Below are 24,694 nucleotides of genomic sequence, written 5' to 3'. Positions count from 1 at the left end.
AAAAGAAGGGCGGGCTGTTCATCCACCTGTGAAATAAAAATTGTTCGTTCTTTTATAGAACACGATGTCTTACGTCACATTGATTAACTGATTATTTCTTGACTTCTCTGCACTTCCCATTCCATCCTGGGGACGAATCTGCAAAAGACTAAAACACTAAAGTTTATAACTTGAAATTATTTATTTCCACATCCATTATAAACTTTATCAATAAAATACTGAAATTTTTCTTTATTTAAAGGTTTCGTGAGAAAATCTGCTAAGTTGTCTTTACTACAGATGTACTCCAATTTAAACAAGTTTTCTTCTAACATATTTCTAATAAACTGACTGATATCTTACGTCTATGTGCTTAGTTTTCACATTTTCAATCGAATTTTTGGAATAATAAATTGCAGCTTTATTCTCACAGAGTTGAATTGGTACTTCTGTATTTCCTAATACATTCAATTCATTTAAAACTTTTGAAAACCAAATAATTTCTTTAACAGATTCTATAAATGAGATAAATTCGGATTCCATAGAACTAAGAGCTACACACTTTTGTTTACTTGTTTTCCAAGTGAACGGTATACCAGCAAAGTATAATATATTCCCCCTTGATGGATATCTATTGATTAAATGGCATTCCCAATTAGCATCAGAAAAAGCTACTAAGTTATTTTGATTTACACTTGACAAGTTAATTTTTAAATATTTCGTATTAAACACATAATTTAATAAATCAAGAACTATATTCCAATGCTGATAAGAATAACCATTACAATATTGCGATAAAATATTAACTGAAAATGCAATATCAGGTCTACTTCTATTAGCTATAAAAGAAAGACATCCTATCAGAGTTCTATATGGGAATTTTTTCATTAAATCTGTTTCAAAAATTTCTTCTTCTTTAACTTTAGGTGGTAATTTAATTCCAGGTTTTAAGGGCAAATTTACAAAAGTTTTAGGTAATTCTTCAAATTTCTTCATTAAATTTTCATTATAAGTTACTTGATGTAAATAAACCCTATCATTTACCGTTTCAAATTTTACACCTAACAAATATTTCAATTTGCCTACATCCTGAATTCCTAATTTACTTTTAAGTAAATCAACAACTTCATCAATTTTGTTTTGATCTTCCCCAAATAATACTATGTCGTCGACATATACCAAAAGAATAACTTTAGATTTTAATTTATAAACAAACACAATTACACCAAAGTAGTTTTTCAAAACCTAGTTGTCCTGAAGTATTATCTAACTCAACATTCCACCGTCGTCCACTTTGTTTTAAACCATATATAGCTTTATTTAATTTACAAACCATATATTCTTACCTTTAACTTCAAATCCTTTTGGTTGAGACATATATAAAGTTTCAAATAAATTTCCATATAAATAGGCACTTTTAATGTCTAACTTTACACAGTTCCAGCATAAAACACTTACTAATAAAATGAATAGAAATCATATAACTGAAAAATTTACTACAGGTGAAAGAATGCCAGAAAAATCTTTTCCTTTCACCTGTTTAAATCCTTGAGCTACGGGCCGGGACTTGAACTTCTTTATCTGGTTTTTACCATCTCGCTTCACAATATACACCCATCTGCTTCCGATGATTTCGGCATTTTCTGGGGGTTCAACTAAATTCCATGCTTTACGATTTTTCATCATCTGAATTTTATCTACCATAGATTTATTCCGCTTATCCTCGTCGGCTGATTCTTGGGTTTCCACGTACGTTCTAGGCGATTCCAAGTTGTATACTTCGTCTTCGAGAATAACTTTGAAATCTTGAACTGCACAATCAGTCGATGAATCTTCGCTATCTTCTTGCTTTGGACTTTTAGACTTAAATGAAAATAGTTCTGGTTGGAACTTTAATTTGTTTTTGGCACAAAATCGTTCTACTTCGATAGTTGATCGAAGTCTCTCTTTGCTTGAAGGTGGGTAACAGTAAACATCTATTCATAAACTTAATTTACTTGATGCTTCAACTCTTTTCCACTCTTCGATTTTTATTGGTAGCATTTCTTCTTTCTTTGTAACTGTTTCTTTGTAACTGTTTCTTCGTTATTGTCTAACACTTGCTCTTGGTAGCTGTCTTTATATCTTACGTATTCACACTTCTTATTCTTCCCAAATAATGTCTCTACTCCGTTTTTCGCTTCCTCAAAACTAGCATGAATAGTTGCTACCACTCTTCTTTCTTCTGGAATATAGATCCTATAACCCTTCGTTCTTGTTGCGTAGCCAACTAAAATTCCTAGTTTTGATGTCTTGTTCAACTTGTTGCGTTTTACTTTGGGTACGTGAACAAACACAAAAGAGCCAAATATTCTTAAATGTCGAACTGATGGTTTGTATCCATTCCACATTTCAAAAGGTGTCAATCCATTTGCTAACTTGTGTTCACTTCGGTTTCGTACATGAACGTACATATATAGAGCTTCAGCCCAAAATCGGTCATCTTAATTTACGCATTTAAAAAAAATAGATTCATGCTTACCACATCAGCTTCGACATCTATATTTCAATTTATTGCTCAATACAGCACTAATATACGGTATGTGGTCAGTTCTGACAACGTAGCAGACGCGCTTTCACACGTAAGCTCCATTAGTTTACCTCTGCTTGATTTCTCAGGCATCACTGATGCCCAAACAAATGATGAAGATAAACTACTCAGCAAAAGTAGAGATCAATGTTACAGCTGCAGCTGATGAAATTGCAAGGCCCACATTCAGTATATTGCAACATCAGCCGCAACAACGAACGTCTTTATGTACCATAAGATTTTCGAAAAACTTTTTTCATGTCTCTTACAATTTAACACACCTTGGTGCTCTTGCATTGAAGAAACTCCTCCTCTCACGTTTCGTATGGCTATCTATATGTTTTGGAATTTACTCGCTCCTGTATCAGTTGTCAGAAGGACAAAGTCAGCAACTACATCGACTCGATGTGCAGATAGATCTTGTTGGACCTACTGATGGATGCGAGTATCTCTTAATTGGCATCGAAACGATGGCCAAGAGCTATTCTCATTTTATCGCACGACTTAATGTCTATCCAGATGTGGTCTACTTTTCATCATCACAACAGACCTTCAATTCAAGAGCAAAGTATTTAATCTCGATGACTGGAATCAGTGGCCCCCTTCCCCCCCAAGCTCTTGGGCGCATTCACCCCCCCCCCCCAAAAAAAAAAAATTTGCTAACTTCCCCCTTCCATTTTAGCACCTGTAGTCAAGTTATGTATGCCTGAAAATGGCCAGTTGCTTCTTTTATTTATGTACTTATAAAAATTCTCTGGTCTAAATCCCCCCCAAACTATTTGTTTTATTTAGTGTAAAAATTCCCCCCTAAGCTTTAAGTGGGCGCATCGTCCGCCCACCTTCCCCCTGATGCGGGTCCCTGACTGGAACAACCAGAGTGCGTACGCCTCCTTCTAGCGATTTAGTGCTTCCACAGAGTCTCTGAAGATGATCTGAAATGCTATTCTGATGTAAAATGGACTGAATCTCTTCCCCTTGTTTTCAGATATGCTCTAAAAGCACTGAACTCGTCTATAAAACCCCCCTTGCAACTGCCAACGGAGTTCTTTGAACCTTCAAATTGAAATGTTAATCGTGAGCTATTGTAAACACTGAGAACCTGCATGTTAGACCTGAAACCGAATGCAACTTCTTAACATTCACGTACGAAAGCGTTTGTCTATCCAATTTTTGGATTGTGTTCTCATGTTTTTGTGAGAAGAGACAGCTTTAAAAATGCTTCTTCAGGCCCATATATGATTGATCCTACAAAGTCGTTGAGCTTTCAGAAAAGACTCTTTGGTTATTCATGGAAAAAAAACAGTCATCAGTGTCAGACTATTAAAACTACATAGTTTTCATTCTCAAAGACATTGCGCAATGACCAAATGTGACAACTCCAGTTACGCTATCAATCATTGAATTAGCAGTTCCTCCAGAAACAATTACAAGACCTGGTCGGAGTGTTTGTTTTATTCCCAAAATATTTGTAGATTTTGCCGAAGGGGGAGCACTGCGGTGGTTGAGCTTGACTCCCTTTCTTCGAAAATAGCTTCAACTTTCCTTGTCATGACTCATAAACAGTCTTTCTCTGGATCTTATGACTTAGATATTCGATATTTTATGCTGATTGGAGATTCGTTGAATTTCGTTGAATTTCGTTTTGTATTTCTTAACTAATTAAATGTAATTTATCGATTGTTATATATAAGTGTAATAATCGATCGTTATGTGAATTTTAAACTATTTCTATCAAATGTTAATCGGTCTTAATTATTTATTTTTATTCTTCATTAAAATTATAATTAATGCTAGAATATAAAAAAGTATGTCGTATAGTATTTTTTTACAGTATTTTTATAGTATTTTTCGCAATGTATTTTTTTAGTGTATTTCTTCAAATTTTGGTCATAAAAAATACAGTCCATTCATATAATGAGATACGGTATAAGACTTTCTAAATGTTTACTTCAATCGAGTATTTTTTACCTTCTTAAGATTTTTGGTCGTAATAAAAAACCCTCGAGAGTAAAACCAATCATATTTTTCCCATAGGCCTCATTTATAGCTCTCAAAAATCTAGGAGGGTCTTGTAAACATCAATCTTTCTTCTTTTTAGCATCTCTGGAAATAAGAAATCCAATTACAATGTGGCCGGTTTAACATCTACCAGTCAGCCACCCGAGATTGACAAAACTGTGATTGTGGTAAACAAAATGGTCACAACTGATGACATCGTCCGTTTTGCACCCAGCGATGCCCTCAACGACAAGGAAAGGATGGACCTCAGATCCGAACAAATGCAGATGTTCAACGATGGCAGAATGACAGTCTGCCGTAAGTTGCTTTCTTAACTAAGATTTTAGGTCCACACTTTTATTTCTCTCATTATCTGAAGAACCATTATAAATTTCTATTCCAAACACTTTGTTTATAATTTTTAAGGAGAAGGAAATCTCTATAATAGTGTTTAAATGAAATTGTTTTTGGGTTATCAGTATATGTGTTTACAGGAGGAATATCTACTCTTTCTATGGTCACCAGCCACGGAGTGAAGAAGAGAAAGAAGCGAGGAGCGACCGAAAACGACGCCACTTCCTACATACGTACTCAGACATCATTCGATCTTCAGGTAACCATTATTTTAAAGAATGTAGACATTTTTATTGAAACCAGACTAATAAGTTCTTATTTTTTAGTTGAGAAGAAGACGTCGTCGTTCGGCGGAAGACCCAATTAGGCGAGAAGAAAAACATTATTTTAAGGCTGCCAGCCGAGTAGCCGAAGTGGAAACAGGTAAAGGTTCTTCAAAACATTTAAGCACTTTTAATACAGCACTTGTATTTTAATGAACATTCGCTCTCTTCGGTGACAATAAATGTTGATCGAAGACTTTTCCTTAGTATTTTTAAAGCTTCTTGATGTTCTTATAAATTTCACACGCACATAAAGTTGATATTTTAAAACTTCTTCCATTCTATCACTTTAATCTTAATTCATTATGTTTCAAAGTAAGATTTTTTGATGCATTGAACTATTTTGAGGACTCTTTTGTGATATAATTGCATTGTTCTTTTAATGTTGAAAAAAACAAAAGTGATTGTAAAATATCATTGGTGAGCTTTTTTATCCTACAACTTGAAATGTAATTGTGTATTGAAAAAACTACAAAAAATGCATGTTTAGCCAAATGAACACAGCTCAAAATACGTATTTAAAAAAATTGAAATGGCCAAAAATGCTCCTTTTAAATGTCCAACCCAAATTTTACTGTAAAACTAAAATTTCGTGCATACGTTCTCTTATTTATTTAAAAATAAGTATTATTGTTATTGGGCAAAACTCCGGATTCGGGAATCGCTTTAAATCAAAAATTATTCAGAGTGGTCAGTTTTTTATTTTGCGTACTGAACATACTTTTATTGCATATCCTATCCATATCCTATACATAGATCTGCATATCCTATACATAGATCTGATGATTGAAATTAATATTGTAACTGTGTACTTTGATTACTTGTAATTACGATTGCATATAATCATTACCATTTTGATTACTTGCAATCTTGTTTTCCTGTAATCATTTCCTGAAGTGATTACAAATCATTGGGACTATTTGAAATAAGAAATAATGATTACTTGTAAGTGTTTTTGCATGCAATCGCGATTACAAGTCATTGATTATATAGCAGTATATATCTGTAATCACTTAATTGCAATCTATTAAAGTGGCGCTGTTACAGAGATTATTGATACAAGGAATTTTGAACACCTGACTGCGTTTTCGAGCTAGTGTATTAGTAAATGGTGAAAATGCAAAAAAATTTAATACTTCATAATTATATGTAAATGTTTGAAAATTCTAAATTTTTATATGATAAATGAGCATTTTAATAAAAAGTTCCCCATCTATATCTTACAAATTTGTAAAACATATGACATAAATATTACAATAAAGTTTATAAAATCAACCTACATTTTTTAAGACGTTTTAAAAGCATTCTTTTTTTTACTAATTTAATGGTCACGATAATGTTGCATAATAATTTAGTCATTTGCTTGAAATTTGAAAGCAGCCTAAATAAATTAACTCGTACACATTTTTTAAAAAATGTTCTTTATTGCTTAAATGCATCTGACAATATTGAGATGCGTATTTTCACATGTTGCAAGAAATTTTTCTGAAATATTTTAGATATTTCAAATCCGTAATTTACCCAATCAGTTTGCGACATGAAAACTGAACCAATGAAAGAGAAAAAAAATTTCTTTTTTGTCCTATAGATTTAAATAAAATGCTTTGATTTTTTGAAAAAAATTATTCTGTGAAAAAGAACGTCTTAATACCTTTAAACGAACATAAATAGTTACCAAAAAATATACTTTTTATTCAAATAAAAACACGGGTGGGAATAATTAAACGAGATATCTATTTACTCTTCATTCTTATTTCAAAACTGGAAACTAATGTATAATGGTAATTTGAAAAAGATGAAATTGCAAGAAAATGATTTACAACTCAAAACAAGCAATTATTCAATGGGATACCTGCAAGTGACGTAGTGTGGGTATCTCGATCCTGATATAAATATATAAATATATATATATATATATATATATATATATATATATATATATATATATATATATATATATATATATATATATATATATATATATATATATATATATATAAATATAGAGAGAGAGAGAGAGAGAGAGAGAGAGAGAGGGAAATAATAAATATAAAATAGAACCAGTATAGAGGAACCCTAGTTTACGTTAGCAACTGTTCTTTCCATTTAATTTCTTGTAAGCCGAGCCTGTCAAGCACCAATTCCTTTAAGTGACACATATACTATATTCTTTCACAAAGATTTCAATTCTTTCACTTTATATTTCTAACTCAACACAAAGACAGGCACGAAGCCATGTAGAGCATAAGCAAACTAATTATGAATCAAAGTTACCAGGTACACAAAATAAATAAATATATATCACGGTTACAATAAAATACATAAAAAATAATAAATCTAAATTAAGAAAAAGATGTAGGCGAGAAGGAATTATATTTCAACAAATTCAATAAGCGATACGGACCAGCATTTAATTAACATTTTGAATTATGTGGAGAAGCTTAACTTAAACACGCCATTTTACTTACAAACGATCAGCTGTCGCTGACGCTATACGTCACATGTGTGGGTATATGGGATCTTCTTCTTGAAGTGCAAGTACCCAATTATCGCAAAATTTGTAAACAAAGCACAATTAATAGTTTATACTTTTCAAAAAGTTCCAACTGTACTACCACTATTATAAAGGACCCGTGTGAACCTTGCAAAAATAACTGTTGACTTTTAATGTCTTGGAAAAAAAGACTCAAAATGTACTGCTTGATTTATGCAAATAGACGATGTAACATTACAAATGTATATGAATTAATTTGTTTATTCTTTAAAAAAAATAAAAATGTTCATAAAAAAAAAATTGAAAAATTGCATCCATTTTCTTAAATACGCATTTCGAGTTGTGTCCGGAATAAAACCGACGATAAAATATAAAACTTGAAGAAAAAAAAACAAGACAACTTTTCAAATTTATTTCTTGTTATCTTTAAAGTATATAAATTTCGTTTATACATTAAACTTTTTGTTCATCTTAATTTCAATAGATTTAAATCTTAAACTTCTAGTTTTTTTTCTTATAGTACCAAGCACAGGGGTTCGTTTTGGTAGAAGATGAATGACACAAGCATTAAAATTTTAAAAATTTATTAGCAGAATCTTCCAGAAGAAAAGCTATTTCTAGCACTTAATTACAGTTCATTTAAGAGCACAATACATCAAAACATACGCTTCAAAGCCTCCGACGATTCCGTGAAATCACTAGAGGGTTGCTGATCAGAACATTATGCAGTCTCAGACTAATACTCTTTCGAAATACACTCCTATTTGCATAAGTTAAGTGACGGAATCCCGGAATTTCGGACAATATTCTAGACGATTTTCACAAAACTCCTTAAATATTGGGGCCATAGCTTTGATACTCGAAACTTCCAGAACTATCTCTTTGTCACAAAAATAGTCGCCATGATTATCGCCATGTCGGCAAAAAATGTTACCGAATTGAGTCTTCCATAAAGAATACATACGGTGCTATTTTCTCTCAAAATTACGTTAGAATTATTCAACTTTCTTGCTAATTTTCCAATTAAACTGTTTATTTAGGGTTGGTCCGAAACATTTAGACTCATAACAAAGGAGAAAAAAACAAAATTATACTCACATTTATAAACTCATAACATTATTTTCATTGCCTTTTTTATTGTTTTTGTGTTGCAAGGCACATTCATCATGTTAAGCAAATCATTTCCTGCACGAGCACATTTTTAAAAAACACAAAAATGCACGCATAAACAGATTTCAAAAGACTTTTTTGATACCATCCATCGTTAACCCTTTCTGTGTATCGAATCAACTAACATAAATGTCTTTATATTGTAAACTAGCCACCTAAGGCGGCCAGCTGTCCGCCAGTCTGAAGGTTTTCACAAATAAAGTTTTTTAAAACATAGCAGGATAACTGAAGATTAGTGGACAATTAAAGTGTTCCTGTCCAGCAATTTTGTCTTCATATCCAGTTCTGCTGCAGATGTGTTATAGCTCTTGAGGATGTTTGAAATTATATAGCTACAACGCTTAAGAAAAAAAAACTAAAATGCTAAATACATGAAAAGAACACGAAAACGAATAAATTTTTTATGGTATCAATTTCTATTTCTATATAATTTTTTATGGTATCAAATTCTATTTCTATATCTGTTACGTCAAGCACTCAGGTATTATAATTTGATCTAGTTGTGCTTGTATACTTTTGATCTAGTTGCGCTTTCTACGTCATTTTGTTAACATCGTTTGGTTTGTTATTTAACATCGTTTGATTTGTTATTTCTAAGTTAACTTTCAAAAAATTGGCTGGCATCAGCATTTTTATTCTTTAAGTTGTTTATTTTTTCTTTTGGAATTCGTTCCTTTTTAGCGAAATGTTTTTCAACCTAATCGAATTCTTTGCCGATTGTTCTCTGTATATATAAAGAAAATAAAGTAGATATTTTTAAAGTGTTGTGAAGAGAATTTTTAGTTGTACAAAGTACTACAATATCGCTATAAAAATTATCGTCTTCGCTTAAGAAAAAAAAATAGAGCGTGGAAAGAAGAAGAAAAACTTATTCAATTATGAACAGCGACAAATATATCAAAGCGAAGCGTTCTATTTACGTATCGAATATGTTGCCACATTTTTAATACAAAAGTTAAACTTTTCTCCACTTTAATGAATGTAAACTAATGCGAACTTTATAATTAAATTATTAATTCCTTCGTATATTATTGGTTTAAGTTGTCGAAAATTAATATTTCAATTGTGAGGTTCGCATTAGCATACATTTATAAGAGTGGGGAAAAGTATATGCATTTTTTATAGTTTTTTGAATATGGCTCTTTGAAGACGAAAAAGCAGACGAAAAGCATAGACTTACAAAATGACTGATAACTAAATAACTAATCAAAATTTTTGAAAAAGAAAAAAATACTTCTTCATTATGTCAAAACACAATTATGGGCCGAGTTTCGTGCCCGGGCGAGGCTTCTGGGGCGATATATTGTGATTACAGACACACACACACAGCCGCGTTTATTATTATGTATATAGATGTATAGATGTATAGATGTAATGGTGAGAATGAAATTTTTAGATTTACGGAAGAAAAAAAAGCAACTGTCTGACTTTCAAGAATCCGTCGATTTAAACTTCATCTTGGATGACCTGATTAGCGGAAGGGAAATGGACACAGACGACAACAAAAGTAAAATATTTTGTTTCTTCATTTAGAACAAGTAAATGCGTCAGGTGTTTTTAATATAAAAGAAAGGATATTCTCAGTGTCTGATGGGATACGTCGGGAGAAAAATTCCTTCAGAGGCCCGAATTGCAAAAAGTTTCGGATAAACTGCATGGTTTTTAATCACACTCGTATTTTTTTAGAAATTTTTTTAGACATATTGTAAAACTACCTTTAAAATTTAAAATTTAATTTAGCTGAACCATGAAAATAAATACTAAAATTTAATTGCTTGAGTAAGAGTTGCTGGTGAGAACGATGAAAAATATGTAGGATGCAAGATATTCGTACTCTAGTATCTAGCAAAGCATCCATGGAATTCTAAAAAATAATTTGTAGGATTTATTATTTACATTAAAAAACACTGCTCATCAAGTTTGCTTGAGGAAATAATAATTTTATGAAATGAAAATAGCTTACATTAAATGTATTTCACATTTTGAAAATACTGACATGAAAGTTGGCATCATAATACGAAAAAGTGAAATAAAAATGTGGGTGCCCTATCATTAAATTAAGGGCCAAACTGCTTGGAAAAAATAAAAAAATATTTCTTTTTATTATGTAATTTGGTGTTGGGCCCCAACCTCGAGTGCCCTCCTGTAAATTAGTTGCTGCCGGGGTATGAAAAAAAAAATGACAGCATAGAGTTTTATTTCTAACTAGCTGTACCTCGTGTGCGTTGCAACGCTTTCAGTTTGAATTTAAATTTTGTATTTAAGTGTGTAAATGAGATTTGTGATTATGATTTGAAATGAGAATTTTATTTAATGGTGAAAAAGCCAGTGATAGTCTCAACAGTTAATTCTCTAGGATATCGTTAGTGCATTTTCAAACAGACATGTATGGTGATGCACACCGACCCATGAAACATATTTTGGATGATGATCTGAAAAAAGTCTGGATCAATGGTGGCATGAATATTTCTGCTGATATGAGCTAACGAATTTGTCATGGTGTGATTTTTTCAATGAACCAAATCATGTGGCAATTCTCTTTTTCTGCCATGCAATAGAATACATCAAACACCGTGTCCCTCCAAAAACATGACTTTTCGCAATAAAACCAAGTATAGAGCTTAATATTTGTTTCAATTCACGTGCGGTAATGCATCATGAAGATCCGATGACGTTTGCCTAAGTTTCTAAAGCTCTTTAATTTTAGCTCAAGCCAGATTGCATGTGAATGTAATAAATAACTCTGGTAGCCCATATGCACACCGATACTTGAAGCACCGAATGAAGTCATTTGGAAACACGAATGTACTGACCAAACTGAATGTATTCACCAAGAAAAGTTTCTATTGATTTGCTTGACCCGATAACAACGTTGATAATGGCTCAGCTGGCGACGATAAATCTGGTAGTTTCACTTTGCCTCCAGAACAGCAAATTCCAGCTGTTTCATTCTTAAATTTGAGAGCACTACAAAACATACACAATTGATCCTTTTTTCCGATGATGACGCTTGGGTGAAAGAGTATAGTTAGTTGTCTGATCATAGTGAAATGCATTGAGATTCAAATCAGAATATTGGCAGCGTCTGAATAGCGAAGTGCGTTCTTGATTGATTTTCATTCTTGCATACCGTTGCTCTGATGTTTTCGACGAACGGGCTTGAGTAGTGCGTAGTTGATTTGTTAACAGTCTTCTTTCCCGTTGCTCTGATGCTTCCAAAAAACGGGCTTGGGTAGTGCGTAGTTGATTTGTTAACAGTCTTCTTTCCTGCTGCTCAGACGTTTCTGAGGAACGGGCTAAAGCATTGTGCTCTCGGTTAGTTTCAAGCCTTTTTTCCGTTGCTCCGATGCTTCTGAAACACGGGTAGTTCCTTTTTCGCGTGCTTGAGATGTTGATCAACTGAGAGCGATTCGTTTAGGCGGCATATTTTTGCAAATATTCTCTTTCAAACAAAAAGAAATGTAAAAGTTGACAGTGGTCGCAAATTTGCTAAATCGAAAATTCACATATTTATTTTAAATAATAAAAAAAGCAATAAAATGAAATAAATTAAATAAGAAATATAATAATGATAAAATTTAAAAAAAAATCTATTTTTTAAATCAACGAAATAAAATTAATGTGAATTCGCAAACTTTGTAATAATAAACAATCTAATAGTTTTCAAATGACAACTGTCAGCAATGAAACCTTCAAAAATTATATTTAATTGTGCTAACCTAAAATTGCATACTAAATACGAATAATTATTAAAAACGTGCAATTTGAATAAAATTTGCTTTTACCTTTATTTTTAGTAAACAGTTTTCGCAATTCGCGATCGCAACGCTCTACGCTCTCTAGCGGGAGACTGAAAATTTTGGGGATTAGTTCCCACATAACCATTGGCAATGACGGATGCCATTTTCTTAGCAGCAAATAAGAACCATAATTCCCCTAAGGAAAAGGTAGAACTTCTTGAAAAAACTAACCAAAACATGCCAAACATTGAAGCAGAACACGCCAAGCATTTGAAGAATAATTTCACAATAGGTTTTACCTTTCTATTACCAACAATATAATTTCCAATTTTATGATCACTTGCTGTTACAGATGAGTGTATTACGGTAAAATAATTTTTTCTGTCTTCAATTCATAACAAATTAATGTAAAGTCAACATTGCTTTCGTCATTCCAATAAATAAAGTGAATTCAGAATTTACAGAACTGTAATATTTATAGAATATTCTTCTTCTTTATAGAATAGTATATATTTCTGTATCTATATAATTCGGAAAACAACAATAAAGAATCATCCAAATTACGTGAAATAGTATCATTTTTGCTGATTATTAATAAATTTTTTAATAATACTTCGCAAACCACGCTCTGCTACCAGCCTCCTTCGAGCATGAAAACAGTCAGTAGTCAATATTGTCACTCAAAGAACTGCAGTCACACCGAGTAATATCTTTTGGGCATGAAACTGAGGTGCTGGAAGTGCCTTCGTCAGAATGTCTGCTCGTTGCTCATCACTTCTGACGTAGCCTAGTTCAAAATATTCTTTAGCAAACTCATCTTGAACAAACTTGCATCTTTGATCACTAGCATGTACTTCTTTCCACCTCTTGACAAAATTGGTGATTCGAGTAAATCTGCATGTATGATTTCACCTGACTCCTTCGTTTTAAATCGTTTTGATTTGAAAGTCCGTCGGCACTGTTTACCATATCTGCAAGGTTCACAAAAGAGTCCATCATCAGTGAAGTCTATATCATTTTGGCGCAAGTACTGTTTCACATATTGTACTCCCTGATGCCCGAGTCTTCTGGGCCAAACTGAAAGTGGCAACTTTGTCGTTGTCACCATTGTTGCATCTGTGTAAGGTGTTGTTACGTCATCGTCGACTAGGTAAGCTGAAGCAGCAGAACCTCCTTCTGGCTTGACCGGTTTTGCACGTAATTCAAATAGACCACTTGATGAACATGGAGCTTCTAAAAGTATATTTTCAGGGTTTTCTTTACGAAAGAAACGACAAACCATGTCATCCGAATCTCCGAAGTTTGATATTCCTCGTTTCATCGCCTTTGAAGCTGATAGTAAATTTTTGCTGATATCTGGTGCATACAATACATCACTGAGCTCAATATACTTTTGCAGGGTTCCAATAGTTGCGCACATGTCAATTTCTCCGCAGCCATACGCTGGTATTGTCTGTTTGTTACCAACTACGATTTCTACTGGCTTGTCAAAATGACGATACGTCTTGAAATAATCGGCTGAATTTGTGATGTGTGCTGTAGCTCCATCGTCTTTGAGCCACACATTTCGGCTACTGTCATTTTGGCAAATAAAAGCACTACATTGAGTAAGAAAGGTTTCGGTTTTATTACCCGACATCTTCGGCTTGTCTGGAAAATCAGGACAAAATTTTCCCATATGCCTTGGCTTATTGCACCGAAAACAGTTGTCACGGAAGCTTCTCACACCATCATTGGCCTTACTAAGTTTCATACCTGTAGCTGTTGAAGGTTGAGATTTTCTCGCCATCTGGGACCTTGTCCCCTTCCTCCATTTCTTCTCTCCGTTGGCACCGCGCCTTGCACCGCTTGTTACAAAATCTGTTGTCGCATCTTCTTTCATGCATGCACTTTGCCTTTGAAGGCGCATCTTTATTTGTTCCATCAATCTCTCGGGTGACTTTTCAGCTTTTGGTAACGAGTCCCATTGCGACTTGAACTCTCTGTATTCATCATCCGGAAGAATCGATAATATACGCGGCATGAGCAGATTTTGAGGCAACTTCCCTTCGCCGCTCGCCTCCTGTTCCCGTTGCAAGTCGACCCATAACGTACGCAAACGTGCGAGAGATTTCATAACGTCTTCATCCTTCTCTATTTTGAAAGTGAAAAATTGTTGAGGGAGAGTATCCAATTTTACACTCGACACTTTGTCGAAGTTGTTCAGCAACTCCTTCCATATTTCCCGTGCAGAGTTACCATGCATACGAATTAAATTTAAAATATCCGCCGATACATTTGATCGAATAATTATGGCGGCTTTCGCATTCGTCTTTGTGCAGGATACGAGAGCTTTGTTGTACTCGCTGACCGTCTCGGCACTGGCGTCTTTCACAGGTACCGACGGTTCTACAACTGAGCCATCCAAAATTCCAACACAATCATTTAAGACGAATAAAGAATTAATTTCTAATTTCCAGTCAGTCCAGTTGGACGCACCTTCCAACTTCGTGCACTGTAAAAAAGTTCTTTCCTTCCATCGCCAAACTGTTAATCCACAAAAATGAGCAATCACTTCACCACTAACGTTAATGAAAAACGAAGTACTACTCACGATTTGGCATACAAAAGTTCATACACGTCGTCAAAAACAGCTATCCACGCAGTGGAAGCGTGCTGGGCCCATAACCTGTTGTAAATATTAGCAAAATAAAGGTGACAGCTATTTAAAATAGTATTTAATATGAACTTAGAAATAAAAAAAGGAAAAAGAACGATTAGAAAAAGTAAACTCAGAATATACAAGAAATAGAAGTTGCCAGATTACGAAAGTGCAACTCTACAAGATAAGCAAATATAGCGTGGGGCTCGCTGATAGCATGCTCGATTTATAACAGTTTTCTTGGTAAGCATTTTTTAGTTTTGAAAGAATAATTTCAACTAGAATTCAGCTAATTTTGTTTTTAAGCTACATACTCAAATTCATATCGAGATCTTACAATTATAAAATTTTGATGTGTAGTATGTTATCTAAATGTAATGAAAGGATAATCTATGCATATATTATTTGAAAATAAAATTTTCAAGTGAAGAACATTTCATTTGGAACTCTGCGGATTTATAAAACAGGTGAGTGTTATGATTTTTATAATAAAAAATTTGCTTCTAAATACTTTTTTTTCTTTTTTGATGATAGTTTTCTGCAGAATGGTTTTCTACGTCTGATTAAGAACTATAAGAATAATAAAAAAAGAAACAATATGAAAATTTTTATTTCAATGTGAAGAATTCTTTAAATCGTTTTTTATCCTAAGAATTCTTTATTTTCCGTCTTTTAGTTTATAATTTTTTGATAAAAATTGTTGTCAAAATACTTTTTTTTTAAAATTAAATGGTATAACATTATGTGTTTATGCATACTTCTTGTATATTCTAATGTTTGAAGTAATATGATTCAGAAAAGTATGGAATAAAAATTCGGCACTTACGTATTAACGCCAACGCCGCTACAGATTTGGCGGTTTTTAAGTGCCGCCAATCATTATTAAAATTTTTGCGACAAATCATAAAATAAAACACTTTATTTAAAATCAAAGTAGTCAGTCGAATTTCGGTGGAAAATGGGCCGATATTCGCGATCGCAACGAACTATAGGGGGCGTTGTTGTATGAGACTAATACCTGCTATTTCTATATGAACAGTCATTCAGTTACTCCAGAGACGTCGTTAATGTAGCACGTAGCATTGCAACGTTCCTTCTTTATTGTGGCTAGTTAAATTTAAAAAAGAAAAATGCTTGATATTCTTTCTTATGCAAACGAAAACAAAATAGTATCTCTTTTTATTAGAGAAGGAATATCCAAAACACATCGTAAAAATATTTGTGCATTAACAGAAAAAAATATGTATATTCTTATAAGAGTTAAAACCTAATGCCCGAGAAATAGTATTACTAAATTTAATGATATAACATGAAAGGCCCATTTAAACTTTACATTCTATAGTTTTAAGAATCATACTACTTCAAAAATTAAAATGAACAAAAAGTATACATAAGCCTCATAATTTTATGAAATTTAATTTTGTAAACAAAGTTTTTTGACAACAATTTTTATCAAAAAATTTCAAGTTTCAATAAAAGTCATTATTTAGAAACTAAGAAACGTAAAATAAAGAATGCTGACGAAACAAAAACAAAAAAACAATTCTTTTTTGTCGCCATTTTTAGTGCTACGAAAATTCGTCTTTGGGATTTGCCAAAAACAAAACAAGATGCAATTTTATTTTTTCAGGAGGGAAATATTTTACCGAAAAATCGAAAATGTACCAATTCTCACAGCATGAAACTTTATCTTGGTAAACTTCCGTTTTGGAAATGTTATTTCATTTGGAATCTTATTTATCAGAGTTCATATGGCGATATGATTGTTTTGAATCTATGCTAAACTCTATATCGGCTCATTTTCCACCGAAATCCGATTGACTATTTTGATTTTAAATAAAGTGTTTTATTTTATGAATTGTCGCAAAAATTTTAAGTGTAGATTGGCGGCACTTAAAAACCGCCAAATCTGTAGCGGCGGTGGCGTTAATACGTAAGTACCGAATTTTTATTCCATACTTTTCTGAATCATATTACTTCAAACATTGGAATATACAAGAAGTATACATAAACACATAATGTTATACCATTTAATTTTAAAAAAAAAGTATTTTGAGAACAATTTTTATCAAAAAATTATAAACTAAAAAACGGAAAATAAAGAATTCTTAGGATAAAAAAACGATTTTAAGAATTCTTTACATTGAAATAAAAACTTTCATATTGTTTCTTTTTTTATTATTCTTATAGTTCTTAATCAGACGTAAATAACCATTCTGTAGAGAACCATCATCAAATGAAAAAAAAATATTTACAAGAAAATTTTTTATTGTAAAAATCATTGCACTTACCTGATTTATAATTCCCGGAGAATTCCAAAATGATAAGTTCCTTGTTTGAAAACTTTATTCTCAAATAATAGATACATAGTTTATCCCTTCATTACTTTTAGATAACATACTACACAGCAAAATTTTATAATTGATAGGAATTTGAATATGTAGCTTAAAACAGAATAGCTGAATTCTAGTTGAACTTATTCTTTCAAAACTAAAAAATACTTACCAAGAAAACGATTAAAATTAATTAAGAATCAGCACAAATGGCACTATTTCAAGTAACTTGGATAATTTTTTATTGTTGTTTTCCGAATTATATGGATACAGAAATATATACTATTCTATAACGAAGAAGAATATGCTATAACTATTACAATTCTGTATGTTCTAAATTCATATTTATTCACTGGAATGACGAAAGCAATGTTGACTTCACTTTAATTCGTAATGAATTGAAGACAGAAGAAATGCATTTTACCTTAATACACACATTTGTAACAGTATCCGAAATCGGAAGTCATCAGTTGGAAGTTTATTGATAATAGAAATAAAAAATTATTGAGGAATTTTTCTTCAAATGTTTGGCGTGTTCTGTACCTGAAAGATTTACTAATATTCTGGAGATTTGTTTCAAGTTCTTCGGCCTTTTCCTTAGGGAAATTTTGTTTCTTATTTGCTGCTAAAAAATGGCGTCTGATTCAGTCAATGATTTTGATGGAACTAAATGAAAGCGTGATAAATTAATGTCTGATATTTACAGGCTCCCGCTAGATGGCGTACTCGAGGGTTGCGATCGCGAATAGAGTTTAGCATAGATTCAAAACAATCAAATCGCCATATGAACTCTGATAAATAAGATTCCAAATGAAATAACATTTCCAAAACGTACGTTTACCTAGATAAAGTTTCATGTCGTGGGAATTAGTACATTTTCGTTTTTTCGGTAAAATATTTCGCTCCTGAAAAAATAAAATTGCATCTTGTTTTGTTTTTGGCAAATCCCAAAGACGAATTTTCGTAGCACTAAAAAATGGAGACAAACAATAATTGTTTTTTTGTTTTTGTTTCGTTAGCATTCTTTATTTCACGTTTTTTAGTTTCTAAGTAATGATTTTTATTGAAATTGGAAATTTTTTGATAAAAATTGTTGTCAAAAAACTTTGTTTACAAAATTAAATTATATAAAATTATGAGACTTTATGTCCTACTTTTTGTTCATTTTAATTTTTGAAGTAATATGATTCTTAAAACTATGGAATGTAAAGTTTTAATGGGCCTTTCATGTTATATCATTAAATTTAGTAAAACTATTTCTCGGGCATTAGGTTTTAACTCTTATAAGAATATACATATTTTTTTCTGTTTATGTACAAATATTTTTCATTTGGATATTCCTTCTCTAATAAAAAGAGATAACATTTTGTTTTCGTTTGCATAAGAAAGAATATCAAACATTTTTCTTTTCGAAATTTAATGAGCCACAATTAAGAAGGAACGTTGCAATCCTACACGCTGCATTAAAGACGTCTCAAGAGTAACTGAATGACTGTTCATATAGAAATCACAGGTATTCGTATCATACAACAACGCCCCCTATAGTTCGTTGCTATCGCGAATACTAAATCCGTGATACGACCAATAATTGGGTATAATATGAAAAAAGCACAACTACGTCCACTTACTAGGAATAACATTTACCTTTTAGTTTAATTAATAAACTGAGTTTTAAATATGCTTACTAAATTCATAAACTTCGGTAAAACAAGAATATAAATTATTTCCAAAGGAACTAGACTGATGCAATTCCAACCTGGCGAGTAGCGACTTATAACAAGACACTTCGTTTGATGCTTTTTCTTGTTGCTAGAAATCAGGTTCGCAGAAAATGCTGTTTACTAGTTAAATTTAGTAGGAATAACACGATCTGTGACGTAGGCTATAGTATACCCAATTACGAAATCTATTCTCGTTGATTTTACGTGCTTGTGCTCACCTGACATAAAGAAAATTACGCGAATTATAATTAAATATTAAAGTATATGTAATTTACTTTCCTAAAAGAATAGAGCTATAAGATAGAAAATATCACTGTTGCTATCTTCAAGATATTTGAAAACTGAATCATTTATAGCAAAATTTAAAACAATGGCTAACTTTTAATCAATCAGAAAATTCCATTTCGATTGTCGCTGATACCGCTGGAACGGTTTGTCTCAGAATGTTCTAATGTCGACAGAAACCTTCCTCGTGCTTTGAATTTTGTGTATGCCTAAGGCTCCTATACTATCAGAATTGACCTATCAAGCAATATTGGAGCAAAAAAGTTCACAAGTTAACGTTATGTTAGTATTGTGCTTATGTTAGCTCTTTGGAGCAAAAATAGATGATGAGTCGGCCTGTCTAATTCAGGGGCTCTATGTATGCCAAGTTTTATAGCTTTCTGTCGGATAGTTTAAGAGTCTATGAAGGACAAACAGACAGACAAACACACATTCATTTATATATACAGTGGTGGCCAAAAGTGTGGACACTTTTTGAAAGTTTCATGTTTTTCAACTTTGTGTGCTTGTAGAATATATTAATTTTCACTTAAATACAAACGTTTATATATCAAATTGAAGGTAATTTAATGTAGAATTTAATAATAAATACAGTATTACAATATCTGTATTACAAAAAAAGTTATGCAATTAATAGTAAGATCTATCTTAGATTTGCATTTTTTTAAAGTGATACTTACACAATCAATACTTAGTAGGATAACCCTTAATTTTTAAGACAGCTTCATAGCGTCTTTTCATCGAGTGAACGAGTGTTTGGAGTTCATCTTTCGTAATCACATGGTGCCAAGAATCAATTAGAGCTTCAATAAGTTGTCTTTTATTGGATGGACGTTTTTTTCGTACAAAAATTTTAAATCGTCGCCCCAAATTTTCAATTGGATTGAGATCATGGGCTGTTTCCTGGCCATGGTAATATATCTATGCCTTTATTTTGAAACCATGCTTTGCATACTTTTGCTGTGTGGCATAGAGCTGAATCCTGCTGAAAAATAAATGGTGCGTTGTTGGAGAAGAGATCCTTGATGGAAGGTATCAATTTTGGTTTCAGGGCAGTTTCGATGTATTTTTTGGCATTCAGGATGCCATCAATCACTTGAATTCGGCCCACACCATCTGCAGATATACATGCCCAAATCATGACATTTGTTGGATTTTTAGTAGTTGCTTCAATGCAATCAGGATGAAGCTCTTCACCTACTCTACGTCTCACGTATTTTCTACCATCACTTCCAAAGAGCGATATTTTACTCTCATCACTCCAGATTACTTGCTTCCATTGATTTTCTGACCATTTAATGTGTTCTTTTGCCGACTTAACTCGCGTTTTGCGTTGCTTTTGATTTAAATATGGTTTTTTCGTTGGAATTCTAGCTTGTAGTCCAAATCCTGATAAGCTTATTCTTATTGTTCTTGAGTTTACTGCAATACCCGCTGCATTCATTTCACATCTAATGGCATCTGATGACATTTTTCTATCTTGAAGGCATAGCCATTTAATTTCCCTATCGGTAGTAGCACTTGTGAATTTTTTTCGGCCTGATTTGGCATCCTGAATGCCAAAAAATACATCAAAACTGTCCTGAAACCAAAATTGATACCTTCCATCAGGGATCTCTACCCCAACAACGAACCATTTATTTTTCAGCAGGATTCAGCTCCATGCCACACAGCAAAAGTATGCAAAGCATGCTTTCAAAATAAAGGCATAGATATATTACCATGGCCAGGAAACAGCCCTGATCTCAATCAAATCGAAAATTTGTAGCGACGTTTGAAAATTCTTGTACGAAAAAAACGTCCATCCTATAAAACACAACTAAGTGAAGCTATAATTGATTCTTGGCACCATGTGATTACGAAAGATGAACTCCAAACACTCGTTCACTCGATGAAAAGACGCTGTGAAGCTGTCTTAAAAATTAAAGGTTATCCTACTAAGTATTGATTGTGTAAATATCACTTTAAAAAAATGCAAATCTAAGATAGATCGTACTGTTAATTGCATAACTTTTTTTGTAATACAGATAATGTAATACTGTATTTATTATTAAATAATTCTACATTAAATTACCTTCAATTCGATATATAAACGTTTGTATTTAAGTGAAAATTAATATATTCTACAAGCACACAAAGTTGAAAAACATGAAACTTTCAAAAAGTGTCCACACTTTTGGCCACCACTGTATATATATAGATTTGTTTTCGGGAGGAGTGCTTTTCACTCGAGAAACTGTTACATCGACTCATAAGTTACGCATCCAGAAATAGTTGTTGTTCAATTCCAGATAACGACTTGTCTCTTGCATCACTCTGATGAAACCTCATATAATTGCGAAAGTTCGTTGAAACGTTTTTCACTTAATGTGACAATACTCGTTGGGAAAAACCTTTGCAGATATGATGTCATCACACTTGTCTGCATAGCAATATAAGACGCGTAAATAAGTACGAGTACAAAATTGTACTTTTTGTTTATGACACGCTTCTAAAGTATTAGTCTGATTGATCTCATTCAATTCAGCATAACTTTGCATTGCTTGTAACGACCCCATCGTACTGACGTCTCTTTTATTTACATGAGAATTGCGCTTCTTCAATAACATCGATATTGATATAAATTATTCATTGGTATTTAAGTCACCATAATTAGAGTGATTTCTTTCTTTTTCCAGTACAATCTCTGAGTGAACTTCTAAAACAAGAAATCACTTTGAATTTAGATAAAGAAGAGAATTCATTGTGCAATGCTATTCGAAGAAAATTCACTCTACAGGTTAATTATTTTATTTACTTTTAAGTACACCAAAAACGGTGGCTTTACACCAAAGTGGTTTAGTGGGACCGAGAACCAAGCATTGTTCATGGTTTAATCAAAAATATTTTTTTACACTTCTTACAAGGGAAGTACAGTGCGAGAAATAAAAACACTTTCAATAACTTTTGATCTAATGATCGGATTATTACTTTCTAGGACTCAATCTTAATGGTTTGAGGGGGTGACCTCAAATATGCTAATTAATAAGTGAAAACGATGTTTTAAGTTACGAAATCACACACAAAACCGTACTTTCTCTGAATAAACATATCTTTTTTTACAACGGATTCAAATTTCTGAACCTCAAAAATACAGAGAAAGGCCGCAATCTGGAAAATAGAGTCCCCCATAATTCGGTCAGGAGAGCGGTCAAAAATTTGAACCCCTTTATATGTTAAATTTATTTTTTGCGTATTTCGCCATACCATAATTTTGAAGTATGTTATTTTGAAAGGTCGAATAGTTCCTGAGAAATTAAATTTTAAAAATATAGCTTCTTTAAAATTCGTTTTCTCAGGAACCATCCGACTGATTTCGTTCAAACTTTGTACTTTGCCTTTTAAAATGACATTCTTTAAAATTATGTAAAAAATTTTATATTTCATAATTCAGAATTGTTTCGACGCTCATGAAATAAAACAATAAAAAATAATAGATATTCACTAAAAATTCACTAAAAGTTTATGGAATCATGTTTGAATAAATGAATTTTACAGTTACTTGCAAAAAGTTTTCAATTCGCTTAAAAAGTTTTCGATGTATGGCGAAATACTCAAAAAATAAAATTAACATTGAGGAGTCGGCATGTGTTTTCTCGTTAATGTCACCTTTTTTTAATTCAGTGACACTAAAATTTATAATCAGAGTGAGTATTTACAGTTTCAGGTTTACAATAAAAAGTCATTAATTTAAGCTACATACATATACTGATTTTTAAAACAAAATTAGTTTGCAAATAAAACATACGCAGATTGGAAACGCATTCGAGCTAAGGTAAATAGATCGAAAGCGGATAGAAATTATACATTATAAAATTATATAGTAATCTTCTTATTAAAATATAATTATCTTTATAACACAATTAAAAACATACATGTTTAGCCCTATTTCTGTTTTGCGTAGAATGTTCAGGATAGCGCTTGGTGAAAACAAAACTTCCATTGTATCACGCTCGATTTGAAAACAATAAATCAATGTTTTCTGGCAGTTTCCAAGTGTACGACATTATTGGCGAAAGCGGCTCAGGGGATAGAGCGTTCGTCTCCCAATGAGTTAACCAGGTTCGAATCCCAGCGATGGCTAGTCGATACGAATTCCACACCCGGCTAGCACGAACCTCAGTGTTGAAGTAAAATGTCCTCTGTGGTAGACGGACCATGGGTTGGAGTCCCCTTGCCATATGAACTTCAAATAACATGCAATTGTCAGAGTCTTTCAATAAATAAAAAAATTTCAGATTACAGCATAGTTTTTAAGATATCTTTCATTCACAAATTATAATCTATGGCAAATATTAAATAATTGACTTTTTTTTCACTCCTTTTAGATTATGAAAGAAATGTGCGACGCAAATTTTTCTGTGTGCAAAGATAATTTGCATTTGGTTGCTCTCGCAGGAAGTTCCCCGGCTGAGGAGGTAAGACGAAGTCATATACTATATTATTAGTGTTGTATTCCCCTTAATAACAGGGTAAAACTCATCTAGAATTTCTGAATCTATTGACTACAAAAGAATAATTAATTTAAAAATTTCAGAAAATCAGTGTGTTTCTTCATTAAAAAGTATTTTCTTTAACCATAATGGACATATTTTGACGGTTAAAAGTGGATTACGATGTGTTTACAAGTTGATATAATTTTCCAAAAAAAACAAAAACAAATTCGATAGAATTTGTAATAAATCATAAAATGTTTAATTTTTGCAAGCAACTCAGTAAAAAAGTATGTTTCAATTAAATAATGAAATTTTAAAACTGTGTAATGCGTTTCGTACATTTCAACAAAAATAATGATAATAAAAAAAAAGACTGAGCTAATGTGTTACAAAGAAAATAATAACATTGGAAAAGTTTTTTTTCTCCAGATATTCTCAAATTCAAGTATGTTTTTCCCCCACACAGAAACATTATTTTAAAACAGTATTAAAAGGAAGATTCTTGACAGCATTTCACGACAAAAGAAATTTTTTCTTCCTGGAAGCCTTAACGTCACATTTTTCTTTTAAAGAAATTAAACTTAGTTTTATATGTAGATAGGTAAATAGAAC

General features: G+C 32.3%; 1 protein-coding gene across 4 annotated transcripts in view; it reads left to right on the top strand.

Moving 5' to 3' along the window:
- Window positions 1–24,694, top strand: part of LOC107442993 (uncharacterized) — a 128,669-nt gene that overhangs the window by 33,582 nt on the left and 70,393 nt on the right. For 3 of the 4 annotated variants that reach the window (XM_087160494.1, XM_087160495.1, XM_087160497.1), the window contains 6 exons: window positions 4,647–4,864; window positions 5,041–5,159; window positions 5,227–5,323; window positions 10,284–10,394; window positions 22,286–22,386; window positions 23,975–24,064. In XM_087160494.1, coding sequence (XP_087016620.1) covers window positions 4,647–4,864; window positions 5,041–5,159; window positions 5,227–5,323; window positions 10,284–10,394; window positions 22,286–22,386; window positions 23,975–24,064 — 736 coding nt within the window. The remainder of the gene's footprint in view (window positions 1–4,646; window positions 4,865–5,040; window positions 5,160–5,226; window positions 5,324–10,283; window positions 10,395–22,285; window positions 22,387–23,974; window positions 24,065–24,694) is intronic. The other variant, XM_087160496.1, reaches the window with a different exon arrangement.

The sequence above is a fragment of the Parasteatoda tepidariorum genome, chromosome 4, assembly GCF_982258835.1.
Source record: "Parasteatoda tepidariorum strain Cologne lab strain chromosome 4, Ptep-v5.0, whole genome shotgun sequence".
NCBI lineage: Eukaryota > Metazoa > Arthropoda > Arachnida > Araneae > Theridiidae > Parasteatoda > Parasteatoda tepidariorum.
The sequence above is the reverse complement of the archived record's forward strand: the minus strand, read 5'-3'. Positions and strand labels throughout refer to the sequence as shown.